The sequence below is a fragment of the Electrona antarctica genome (genome assembly GCF_951216825.1).
Source record: "Electrona antarctica genome assembly, chromosome: 13".
Classification (NCBI taxonomy): Eukaryota; Metazoa; Chordata; class Actinopteri; order Myctophiformes; family Myctophidae; genus Electrona; species Electrona antarctica.
Genome location: NC_136794.1, coordinates 21,326,741 through 21,340,368, shown reverse-complemented (window position 1 = coordinate 21,340,368; position 13,628 = coordinate 21,326,741). Strand labels below are relative to the sequence as shown.

The 13,628-nt window shown below is 40.7% G+C and overlaps 1 protein-coding gene across 1 annotated transcript in view; it reads right to left on the bottom strand.

Moving 5' to 3' along the window:
* Positions 1–13,628, bottom strand: part of kcnj3a (potassium inwardly rectifying channel subfamily J member 3a) — a 34,195-nt gene extending 20,567 nt beyond the window's left edge. The window contains exons 1-2 of the mRNA XM_079518262.1: positions 12,601–13,628; positions 11,722–11,938 (exon numbers count right to left, since the gene is read on the bottom strand). Coding sequence (XP_079374388.1) covers positions 11,722–11,938; positions 12,601–13,278 — 895 coding nt within the window. The 5' untranslated portion in view covers positions 13,279–13,628. The remainder of the gene's footprint in view (positions 1–11,721; positions 11,939–12,600) is intronic.

The following is a 13,628-nucleotide window of genomic DNA, read 5'->3' as shown; positions in this document are numbered from 1 at the left end:
TTTCTGAATTCTCATCTGCCTCTCGTTCAAAATAAGAACGCGATGGACCAACATGCCCATGGCACGCTGGGTAAGATCTACGCTGTTGATTGTCTAAAGTCAGAAGTGCTGGAATTTGGTGGAAGCGTAATAATGAATACTTCGAGGGGAAGTTCAAATACTGGAAGCCTCGCTTCTGGCTAGACAAACTCTGCCTTAGGTCATGCCTAATGACCAGGCTTTTCTATTCGCAGATGAGTATGGCTGAGAACGAGGATATGGCCATGGGCACCGCACTAAATACTGTAGGTAGGCCGACATACAAGATAATTTATCTAGACAATGGGGGCGCAAGGTGTAAAAAATGACGACTGTAGTGGAAAAATAGCAATGGCAATTGGGCTGCCCGTTAGCACCAATTCGCACTGGGGGCAAGATAGGACCCTGAGAGTTAAATTAACAAGGAGCATATTACATTGTACAACAAAGTTGTGCAATATGAGCTCAAGCGTACAGTGTGACTGACAGAAATGGAAGCAGACTTCCCAGAGGAGGGTCTTACCAGAGGACTAGTCCTAAGAACGAAATGTTCACGTGGCTGTGTTTAGGCTGTGGGCGGATCGATTCACCTGCACTTTAGGGACAGTCGAGGCACTACCAATCAATACAGCCAGTGAGCCAAGCATCAGGAGTGCAGCGCAATGTTCCTCAAAAGGATAACCTGTCAAACAAGTGGAGCCGCTATACTGTGTCAATTATGACTATATGTCCCATACACAATGACAGGGGTTAATGTTGAGGCCTGCAGCCTGCACATGCTATTATCAAAAGAAAAGGCACTGTACTGTCCTTCTCACCACACCATGACATGCAAGTCTCCCGAGGACAAAGATAATTATTTCTAGTCAATTAATTTCAGCTCTACACTAGCGTGACGAGATGAGGACAGCCCTCTCGGCAGGCGTTAGGTGCTGCTGGTGCTTTTGCCACCAAATGGGTTCATCCCAGGTCTACCATCTCTACCACCACCACCATCACACCACCTCTACCAATAATTTATTACAATCCAACAGAGACTTGACAAATCCCTAAAGACACAATTACCTTGTTTCCCTGTGGGAGACCAAGCGCAGTTCATCTAAAGGGATAATGAATCCTCGATGTCAAAGCCTCTTTATTGCAATGCCCATTCAGTTCAACTCCAATGTGTTATAATAATCATACAGTAGTTGAGATGTGACGCATGCAAAAATGACAAAAGCTGAAAAAATAATCATGGCGAATTACATGAAATCCAGTATTGTTTGTCAAGTGTATGTGAAAAGCAAGGCAAGCCTGATTTGTTTTAATCACTGCAATAACGGCAACAAGCTGTGAATAATCCTTTTTTTCTTTTTTAATTTATCCTGCAGTCTAACACACAATAGTGAAAGTATAATAAAATAAGTAAAAAATATCAAATAATAATATACCGTAGTAACTTTTCTTTTCCCCCAATCCAATAACCGCTTTCATACATACTGTAAAACACGTTTGTCTGATTGCAATGTGTGATGCAGCATGTTTTCCCCCCCATTATAGACACGCACGGGTCGCACGCACGCATGCACACACGCACACACACAAAACACAACACAAAAGCAATTAGTTGAAAAATGTAATGTTAATGACAGCAAATTAAACAAATGAATGAAACACCTTGTAACACACAAGAGAGCTATGGGCTATTAAACATCTCTGAACATCTCTGAACATCTAGGCTACATGGGTTGCTTTCAACACGAAAGGCCACTGTTTCCCCATGCTCTAACCCTGGGCACATTAGATTTAATTGGAGACTCCTGCTCTCACCTGCTCCCGAAGCTTGACTTCCCTATCTAACCCACATTAACCCTATGAACTGCAGAGCTGCAGCCGGGAGCATGGCACAGCAAAGAGAGGACACGCTCTACTGTAATGATTCAGAATGAATTATGTTCACTTTCTCCAGGGACCTCTCTCGATTCTCACAGTTGGCTCAAATGTGAGGCTCACTTGTGCCAGTGTTTACCTAAGTTCTGCAGCTCCTGACTTCATGTGACCTTGCAGTCCTCGCCCTCCCATGCCATGGCCTTTTGCTCATATGCCTGAGAGTATTAGACCTCCACCCCAACAGAAAGTGCTCCATCTCCATTTCAATTACTGCTGCTAATGATAACACACAGACCAAGCTACACCATTGGCTGCTTTGCTAATGTGTGGCAATGGATGTTTCCCAATCATAATGCTGGCTGGCATTACTACTACTAGATGAAGGAGCCATCAAACCAATTATTGTCTCAATTTCACATTCTCAGTATAGACTGATGTACTAACTATGTGCATTTTAACACTAATTACTGTAACTTAATAAAAGCCGTAATAAAAATAAAAGTTTTATAAAATAAAAGACTCTACGGAGCCCCTGAATGGCCATGCATTCAAAATATATTTGATCTTGTCCGTACAAGATAATATCTCGTCCGTACAAGATATTATCACGTCCGTACAAGATATTATCACGTCCGTACAAGATATTATCTCGTCCGGACAAGATATTATCACGTCCGTACAAGATATTATCTCGTCCGGACAAGATATTATCTCGTCCGGACAAGATAATTATTATCTCGTCCGGACAAGATATTATCCCGTCCGTACAAGATATTAATTATCTCTTCCAGACAAGATATTATCTCGTCCGGACAAGATATTATCTCGTCCGGACAAGATATTATCTCGTCCGGACAAGATATTATCTCGTCCGTACAAGATATTATCTCGTCCGGACAAGATAATTATTATCTCGTCCGGACAAGATAATAATTATCTTGTAATGTGTACTGTACATAAGTTCCAGTTATAAATCCTTCCCCTAAACATTTTGTCTAAATCCAGGTTTAAAGAAATTAGAGTAGATTCATTTCCACACCTCTACTTTAGAAACCTTTGTTTCCCAACGTTGAGCCCTGGTATGATCTTACTGTAGATGGCTGTCTGGTAGGACTGCCTTTCTATCTATCTGTTACTGTGCTGGTGCTCTTCATGCACTGGCCATTGCCAGGGACTGTTTGCATTGGAATTTTGATGCGTCTGAGGTTACCATGTGATCCAACCAGCCAGGGTTGCTGCATCTGTCCTAGTGTCAGTCTGATGTATCTTGTTCTAGCTCTAAGTACATAGATGTGTTGTCTGGGTTCAATAAGTATGATGCACTATGTGTCTGTTTTGGAGGGCACAGGAGGTACAATACTGTTATATATACCTTATAATACCTTGTTGGGTCAGGGCTTTTTGTGGGGCCTCTACAATACTGTACCATCTGCAACGTCTCTGTCTATTGAGCTCAGCTCTATTGGCGCAGAAGGTTGCAAGTGTGGGTTGTCGCGCTGTACAGATCAACCCTGTAGATCAGGGTTTGATCTCAGCTCAGGCGACGTGAAAGCGACAGTATGTGTCATCTGGCAGTTAGAACGAGTGACATAGAATGAGTTACAAACATTAATTCTGGGTTTCCTGTCACTCTTGAGTCTTGTCGAGAAGGTTCTATAGGAAATTATTGCTGTGTTCCTGGCCCCCTTATATACCATTATTGAGCTTTTTGGACAACCACCGACCCAACCGAATTCCCACTCGCCGCATCACCCCCTCCTCGGAGATACGCGTTTACATTGCTGTCTACTAAAGTATTATATGGCGAGATTAAAGTTGATCGGTCGGACGTTTCTCAAGATACGTAGCAATTTTGTGCATTTATATGTTATTATGTCTCTACCTCTGTGCACGAGCACAATGCATACCGAGGGTATTACTTGTCTTTGGCAGTCATCCAGAATTCATAGAGGGGCGGCAGCGGTGGCTCAGGGGTAGAGTGGCTGGATGGAAACCGCAAGGTTGCCAGTTCAAACCCGGGCTCCCCCAGAGTTAGTGTCGAAGTGTCCTTGAGCAAGACACTGAACCTGTAATTGCTCCTGATGTGCTGGTTGGTGCCTTGCATGGTTTCCGCTGCCATCGGTGTATGAATGTGTGTGTGAATGGGTGTAATGCACAATCTATGTAAAGCGCCTTGGATAAAGGCGCTATATAAATGCACCATTTACCATTTACCATTTATAGAACGTTACATTTGAAATTTCTTTTCTTTTTTCTTTTTTTAAGAGATGGTCTCTGTATTCCTTGCATTAAAAAGAATCAAAGAATGCATGTTAGTCTGAAAAGATGTGTGGGGATGTGTCATTATTCAGAGCTGCTGGTTTCTGCACACATAAACACATAAATAAACATCAGCGTTAAATCAGGCCTATACAAGCGTCTTCTGCCTCCCACACTCATTTTAAACTGAGCAGCTGAAGCTCAATAACAAAGAGATTCTATGTTTTTCTCTATAGCAGTGAACGCCTTGTGGCAGTAGAAAGTGGGAGCTGATAATCTGTGAAAACAATACAAATCAACAGACAACTTGGTATTCAAGTAAGAGTAATGTGTTTGTGAGATATATTTCATGACTGTGTTTTAAGCAGTGAGTGAAGATATTAAATCCCTCGTTTAAAGCTGCTATAAGCAATAATATGTGAGAAATTTAATGACCTATTTCTTTTCTTTTTTTTTGGTATTCAGAGCCAGCAAATGGCTTTGCAACACCGTGTAAATTTCCCTGCATGCTCCCGAAAGCACATTGATCACAGCATCTGCATGAAAGTCACATCACAGATGACAGAAAGGTATTATTCTGATGACACAAGTGTCTGCTGATGAATCGGTGCTTTTCATAGCTGACACTGTGACTAAACTAAGAAAATGCTTTGCATTTTTTTTTCTTCAGCCCTGCCACTGCGTTGTGCATCTGCAATAGGCTTCCAGTGCCATGCAACTTTTCAAGGATTGATTGATTGAAAAATGTATTAACAGTTTGCAGAATTACAGTACATTTCAAGCACAAACTCAATACAAAGGCTGTTAACTGTGAGTGGACGACCCAATTAAGCATTACACTTGGATAAACTCTGTTGTGCTGACAAAGTTCTTAACCTTCTCTGTCATATTGAACAGAAATTATAAATGCATGCTTGTTTGTCTTTCCACTGAACACAATTTATTTCCTCTGATTTCAATGGTACACTAGGTAAACATGGTCTCCAAGTGCAAGATTGCATGTTAGATATACAGTATGTAATTGGTGCACCATTCAGACAGACATTGTGGTGTAATTGCATTCTGTGCAAATTCAACAGTGTAAATTTTAAAATGAATTCAATTGTAGTTCACTGATTGGTTTCGCAGCCGGAGGCGTTTTAACAGCTGTTTACAGGTTCCTATTGTCTTGTTCTCTGTAGCTGCTTATGAATAAAGAGGTTGTGCCTTGTCATTTACATTTTTGGTTTATTTGACAATGGATCACTGCTCTAAATATGTATCGATTTACAGATTACAGTCAGCTGATGATGATTCAACATCAGGTCATCAAGGTCCCAGTAGCAGTACAGAGAGAATAAACCTGCCTTACTATTAATAGGATACTAACTGCGCAAATCTCTGTATGCCACGGATACAGTCTCCAAGTATGTAGAAAATATGTTTCCTCTCAAGAATCTGTAAATAGCTATATCATTTAATTTGGAATGCGTGTTGATAGTGTGGTGTTTAGGGATAGCTAAACATCTTGCATTAAATATATATATGATCATTGTTATGTTTTGATAGTATCAATTGGGTATTTAGAAATACTGAAGCTATCATTCTAAATCTTGTAAAAAATACTCCCCTTTCTCAAACTGATATGGAAATGCTGTATTGATGGAAAAGTAGTAGTATTTGGAGGTAGAAAATAAATAATTTGACTGGTCGTTTTTGCTGAATACGTCTCCTAGCTAATCCTATATTAGGAATGGCTAATGGGAGGGAAAGCGGGCGGGCAGACCACCGCCACGTCAGTATGACAAAGAGATCATCAAAAACAAACCCGATACGCCCATATACAATATAGGGCAGGCTCGTCGTCACTATGACGCAGCCATAACCACAAGCAAACCGCTTTCATGGAAATAGTCACGGATTTGAGTAAATGGTCCCGCCTCCTAGTAGTAGGGACCGCGACTGAGGTGCACTGTCTCAAGCGAACTTGAGCCACGAGAGACACCACCAATGCCATGATGAACGTTGCGAAGTTCGCTTTGCCGATCAGCCCCGTTCGAGTTGCGACCCGATATGGACAGAATAGTAAATAATGTTCTGGCGAGAGTTTGCCCTGATTGCCACTCAAAGTCGCTACTGGCCAAACCTGTGACCATTTCCATGGTCACAAACAAACCTGATACCCCCATAGGGCCCATCACAGTGACTCAGACATAACCATAAACAAACCCTGAAAGCCTGGCTTTGAGTCAAAAGGCCCAATCAAAATACACCATGTTAGTGACATCACAATATCATCCCCTACCCCTTTATCATACAACAACAGCTGTGGGTGCGGCTTCAGTTCAGGTGGATCACCACCCGCCTGAAAACCAGGCATATTTAATAGCCATCTGTTGTCTGCGATTGACAATTTACAATTTACAATTTAGACATTTAGCAGAGTCTTAATCCAGAGCGATTTACAGTAAGCAAGAACAAAAACATGGTAATACATCATATACATAAACATTTTCATGTATCATACGTAAGAACCGAACAGTGGAATATCTATATAATTAAACTATGCGTATATACTATAGAGTGCTATGTCTACATAAAATGGTATCTAAGTTGCATAAGTTGAGCCTGTAAAGTCGTCGAGGCTAGGGCAAGTGTACGGGCTAAGATGGAGTCTGAAGATCTGAAACAGCACCGCTAAAAACGTTTGCCCTGAGCCGGTTTGCACGCACGGAACGTGCTCACGCATGCGTAGACTACCTGTTATAAGTAGGATCTTCTCTAGCTCATAACTCGAAAACTACACCGCTGTCCGTTGTGCTGATCAGACATCCGAGGTTTGGATCTGATTTCAGATTTTTCATCGCATCGCACTTGAAATATAAACGTTTCTCGAGAAAGATAGCTAGCGTTCGCCATTGGCTCATGCTAACATTAGCCTTTTCTTACAATGGAGGTCTGCGAGTCTCCAAACGGAAGTACATGAGTAGCCCCGTGCAAGCTATTTACCACTTGTGGCCACCAGGCTAGTCTAGATGGCTTAAGGCGGAGTTTCTGACGTCGTTCACCCGGCGGCCATCTTACTTCGGGGCTACAGTACAGTATGTTCAATGGCAGCTCAAACAAAAACAGTCATAACTCGCTCAAATCTTGACGGATTTACAAACGGGTTGGTTTATTACAAACGTTGTCAACGTGGCTATGATAAAATTAAGCTTATCTGCTTAATTTTGTTTTTTTATATGAACGTTGTATAAAAGCATATAAGTATGCGGACGTCTCTGATGTTTATAACAAACCAAACCGTTTGAAATCGGTTGAAAATTGAGCAAGTTGTGGTTATTTAAGAGTACATGCCCCATAGACACAATGTTATGTGGCCCTGAGGTAAGATGTCGCTCTCCATTGGCCAGAGCGCGGGTGAGCCATCTAGCTTTCTTATATATATCTATGGGTGTGGCCACATAAAAACTTCATTTTAGCACTTTCTAGTTTCTGTACACTTATTTTTGAAATAACACTTTCTCCTAGTATAGTAGTACTGATGATCATGCTTTTGGGAGGGGGAATCGCAGCATTCCATCTTTAAGGCTGCTGTACATTTTATGGTTATGTTATGGTTTATTATTATGGCCATTAACGTGTGCTCTGCTTTAATGGAAGTTGTAAGAATGTACAAAGTAAACTTCCCTATCTTTTCACTGCAATTAATCAGACTGCATTAACAGTATACTATACAACTTATGTGGCGAGCAATTTATGTATCCTCCATATTATCCCACTTCAGCCAGATACATACTGTACATAGACATACTGTACTGTAGTCCCCCCCCCCCCCCATCCCCCCATTCCCTCCCCCCGGGGGGTAGGCTAGGGATCGAAGGCTCTTGGACTCAAATCCACAGGAGAATACAGTAACTAACTACTGTTGTTGATTTGGTTGCATAAAACTCATTGAATTAAAACAATCAGTTGTTACGTCACAGGTTCCTGAAAAACAAATATTTTGATTCTCTATGCTTGTAGTATGACTAAAGATTAGATACTACATGACAAATGTAGTACTATGGCATATCTCACATTCCTCAACGATGAACTGCAGAAACCATGAACATGCACTTTTTACCCCAAGTGAAGAGTTTCATACTGTGTTCCAGACACAGAGTTTTTGAACATGCACTTGAAGAATTGGGCAGTTTCTTCACTAGTAAACAGCAAGACTCATAAATATTTCATCTTATTCGTGGTCTCTGTGGTATCACCTGCTCTGGCAAGCAGCACACTTACGCTTGTACGGTAACGAGCTCATACTATTTCTATTCAAATTAATGTTTACCGCCCATGTTTACTGGTGTATTACTGGAATTGCATTACGATTTCTATACCATAGGAATAAAAATCTAAGTTTAGGTGCAGTGCTGCAATCCGGAATGCTCAAGGAGAAGGTTGCCATGGAAACAGAGTTACATTGGCCAGAAATGAAAGCGTCTGAGGATTTAGACTTTCACTGTACATCAATTTTTAACCATGGATGTTCATCCGCACCAACACTAACTTCACATAAACAGTGTGCTCCTTGACTGATGACCAATGGACCAATGGAAGCATACACAAAACTCCCCCAAAACACCATTTTCAAATTAAAATTAATGTTATTTTAAAATGCTTACAACCACCTGACTGAGCACATTTCTGAATATTTCACTACCAATATATGAATCTAAAATTAATTATTATTTGATTTAATCTTAAGTATGATTGTAGCATCATGCTAAATATCTATCCCCAAATACCCTGATTTCAGTGCACGAGAGTGAAAGAAAAATGATTAATGCAAATCAGTCTGTATGTTTTGGTGCATCTATCTAGTGTGTTATTTGTGCACTTAGGGTGCATCTATTAAAATAGGGTATCATCATTCAATAGATATATCGTTCAAATAAAAATCTGCCGCCTTCCAACAGGTGACATATTCTCAGTTAGATGACTTTGCAATTATTTTGACAGGGCTGGGCAATATTGACTAAATCAATGTTTTGTCCAAATACCTCCATATCGGTATTGTGATGCATTGTGAGCTTGTAGATCTGCTATTTTCCTCTATTTCTGACAATTATTTGATGTAAAAAAATGTAATGTAATGTATAAAATAAGGCTTAAGCAGTTTAAACCAGGAAAAGACAACACTTATGCCATATCATCACTTTATTACAATATCCAGTATCCCAGACAATATCTAGTCTCCTAGCACAATAGAAATATAAAAGCGATATATTGCCCAGCCCCTAGGTCTTAATAACACAGTGTCAACAGGAAATATTCAACACAAATGTAATGGTGTTTTCTATTTGTAGCATATCGCATAGACATACAGTTGGAGGCCATCGATATTGTCCTTTTCTTTTTGCTGAGGTTTGCGTGATCTGCGCAAAAGGACAGTTAACCCATTTTGGGCGGGAACCCCTTTTGGTGTTTTAAACATTATGTTATAATTTAGCTATTGGAAAATAGCAGATCTACAAGCTCATATGTCTGCTATTTTTGAAAAATCGTGAAAATATTTATTTCAGAAAACTGGAGGATTTAGAAGGATTTTTTTTTTATTTTGAGGTCAGGCCTAAATGGGTCAAATGATAAGGGACAATATCGGTGGCACCCAACTGTATATTACTCCTGGTTTTCAGTAACCCTGCAGCTTCACAAGTTTTTGATTCCATAATGAGTGAGTGTGTTAGTGAGTATGTGACTGAGTCTTGATTCCATAATGAGTGAGTGTGTTAGTGAGTATGTGACTGAGTCTTGATTCCATAATGAGTGAGTGTGTTAGTGAGTATGTGACTGAGTCTTGATTCCATAATGAGTGAGTGTGTTAGTGAGTATGTGACTGAGTCTTGATTCCATAATGAGTGAGTGTGTTAGTGAGTATGTGACTGAGTCTTGATTCCATAATGAGTGAGTGTGTTAGTGAGTATGTGACTGAGTCTTGATTCCATAATGAGTGAGTGTGTTAGTGAGTATGTGACTGAGTCTTGATTCCATAATGAGTTAGTGAGTTAGTGAGTATGTGACTGAGTCTTGATTCCATAATGAGTGAGTGTGTTAGTGAGTATGTGACTGAGTCTTGATTCCATAATGAGTGAGTGTGTTAGTGAGTATGTGACTGAGTCTTGCGGTATTTTTTAAATGGTTGGAAATGGTCTATATGGAAATATAGGTGGTAAATGATCACAGCTACAGTAGATGCCAGTGGCATTACTCATTGAAATTATTGCACTTTCGAAGAGCATCGTAGAAAGCAAATTAATATACCCTCCAAGAATAGTAGCCATGGGGTTAGCAGATGCAAAGAACATTTAACCACTTACCAATAGAGCGTCGCAGTCCCGCCCCCTTTCATGACGACGACTGGCCCAGGAAATAATTCCCCATGCATTTTCCCCATAGACATTTCAAAAAGTATTTATTTAAAGATCTGTAAGCCTTGAACAAAGCCAACTCGGATCGTGACAAATCATGACAACAAACACAATATTTTGGGCCGAACAAATAATTACAAAGAAGAAAAAAAGGGCAGGGTACAACACTTTTTGGTTGTTTTTCTTCTTTGTAATTATTTGTTGGGCCCAAAATATTGTGATTGTTGTCATGATTTGTCACGATTCGAGTTGGCTTTGTTCGCGGCTTTAAAGGTCTTAATATAAAGGTCTTAAAGCCGGTCGTCGTCATGAAAGGGGGCGGGACTGCGACGCTCTATATAGACTGCTTTGAGGCTGGGGTGCCCCTATACTTGGTCCCCTCTTTTTTCCCTCTACAATCTATATGCCGAAAATAGCCAATGTAGCTCACAAAGTGCTGTGAGCTTGTAGAGCTCAAATTTGTTTATTTTTGCCAAATATCTAACCTGTGAGTGACCTACGCTGATATGCATGTGTAGTGTACTGCATGTCTGTGTAGTATAAAGTAAAATCGTCAGTGTTAATTTAAATGGAACCATTTGGTTTAATTTGTGGCCACACTCTCAGAGTTACATGTCTGTTTGGTTTGATTTCTACACTCACAGTTAAATCAAAAATGAGATTTTGCTGTGTATGTATGTCCATGCTTCCGTATTTTAAACATATTTCAAAATTCACCAATATCTAAAATGTAAGCTTCCCTAAAGCCAGAAAGGGAATTAATGAATTAAAAGCTGTCTCAATTAATGTGCCAATTAAGTACTATACATTATAAAGTACACAATTGCTACAGAAATTATGGACAATAAAATCTAATCAAATGAGCCATCAAAAGGTCAGTGGATAAACTATCAACTAACTAAATGATCATGTCCATGTGAGCCATGTGAGCCATGTGAGCCCATATGGCCCTTGTACAATCCACTACAACAGACCGGTGCAGTTGATGCTTTGCATTATTCATTATTCCTGTGGCAATTATAGATTACATTGATTTCGCCATGTCCAAATTATATTAAAATATTTGGATAAAAGTCAATAGTACAAGTAGGCTATAGCCAGATTTATAGCTATTCTTCGAGGTTGGGGCCCAGTTTCACCGGTGAACAAGGTGTGTGAGTAGCTATAGCCTACTTACCTGTGGTCTCTACTATTCCTTCTAGTATCACCACAATTTCAAACTGCTCTGTTTGCATGGACCTCTGGGAGAGCTCGTAGAATGGGCTTTTGGTGTCAATCACATGGCAGATCGTGAGCGGTGAGACAAGAAAGAGCTGGTCTGCCCCGGTACTGAAACCCACGTCCAACTCCAGCTGATCCAGTGGAAGGAATTCGCCCTCGGGCGTCTGACGAGACTATGGAAGCATACAGAAAGATAAAGGTTAAACTACACTGACCCCATGCAGTGAGCCTTTCTGACAGCCTCACATTTATAGTGAACAGTCAAAAGTGATCAACGATTTAATAGTGTACAAATGTGACAAATGTGTATAAAGGGTAGCCTACATTTTTATCTGAGTTATAAATTGATAAATGAACACTGAGGAGTTTACTTAGACAGCATAGGAAAACGGCCAATAAAGTAGCCTAAATCACAAGCATATTTACTCTGACCCACTGCATGCAATTACTTTGTAATCCTACTGTAATTGTTGTGGTACACAATGGGAAATGTTGAACACACTTCCTATAGCCTTAATCTGCTTTCTCAGAGAAAAAGGTAATAGCCTATTGAAGGATTAAGGGAAATTCTAGGCCATACTATAGCCATTCAATTCAACCAATGGATCTAAGAAATCTCATCACAATATTGGTCTGCCTGTGAGCGAAATGGTAATGATGCTAGCTGGATCAATACAAATAAGAACCTGTCATTTGTGCAGTTTAACTCAGTAAATGTTAAAGCGTGGGCGTGGAAGTTCATTTGTATTTGATCGTGAAATGGGTGTGTTTTGTTTGAACTGAAAATGATTTGTGGACATATGGAGCATCATGGACCAAAGTTAGTGGCACTTACTTTCAGCAATTTGCAGCGGATCTGTGCGGAGACCATATGGCTATTACGCAGGTTGCCGACCCTGAACATAAGAGTTAGTTTTCCATCTCGCATAGAGATAACTGCATGTTCACTGAACATCAGAGTCTCGGCCCGTTTCTTGGGCTGAGACATCTTGATGAACATGCATCCGATCAAAAAGGCATCAACGATCGATCCCAGGATCGACTGGAACAGAAATAGAATGATCCCCTCCGGACACTTGTCTGTGATATATCTGTAACCATATCCGATAGTGGCCTCGGTTTCTATAAAAAACAAAAATGCCGAAGGAAAGTTATAAACGTTGGCCACACATGGAGTGTACTTGTCATCGTGGGCTCTGTAAAGGTCTCCTCTGATGTATGCTATGATCCACCACATGAACGCCATGAAAAGCCATGCAACCGTGTAGGTTAGGATGAAAATGAATAAATTCCAGCGCCATTTCAAGTCTACTAGTGTTGTGAACAAGTCTGAGAGGTATCTACTGGTTTCACCGCTCAGGTTTCCATGCTGGACGTTACATCGCCCGTTCTTGTCCACGAAGCGCTGCCTCTTCTTCTTTTTCTCCGGGGGAGGTTGACTAAATCCCGACCCGCTGGATGAGGTGGTCACTACCTGATAATCGTCCCCAAATTTCTTTCGGAGTGCAGACATACTACGATGACAGCAGCGAAAGAAATATTAAAGGATTCAAAGAGAAGTATTTGCAGGACGTGGCTGCGGTTGCTGCGGTTGTCCCTATATGTCCGTGCGCAATTATCGCCCAATTGGAAATAAGGCGAGCAAAGTGCAACGTCTAACTAATCACGCATCGTCCTCTTTCTCCACACACTACTGTTGCTGCTGCACTCCACAGCCATGAAATGTCAATAATGTACCAGCAATTTACAAACCCAGGGGAGATGAGCCATGAGAAATGGGCGACGCACAGGATGAGCTATCCAAACGCGCCAGTCGCAGTCCAGGTTGAACAGTTTTGTTTTACGATTTGGTGCGTTGTGAAT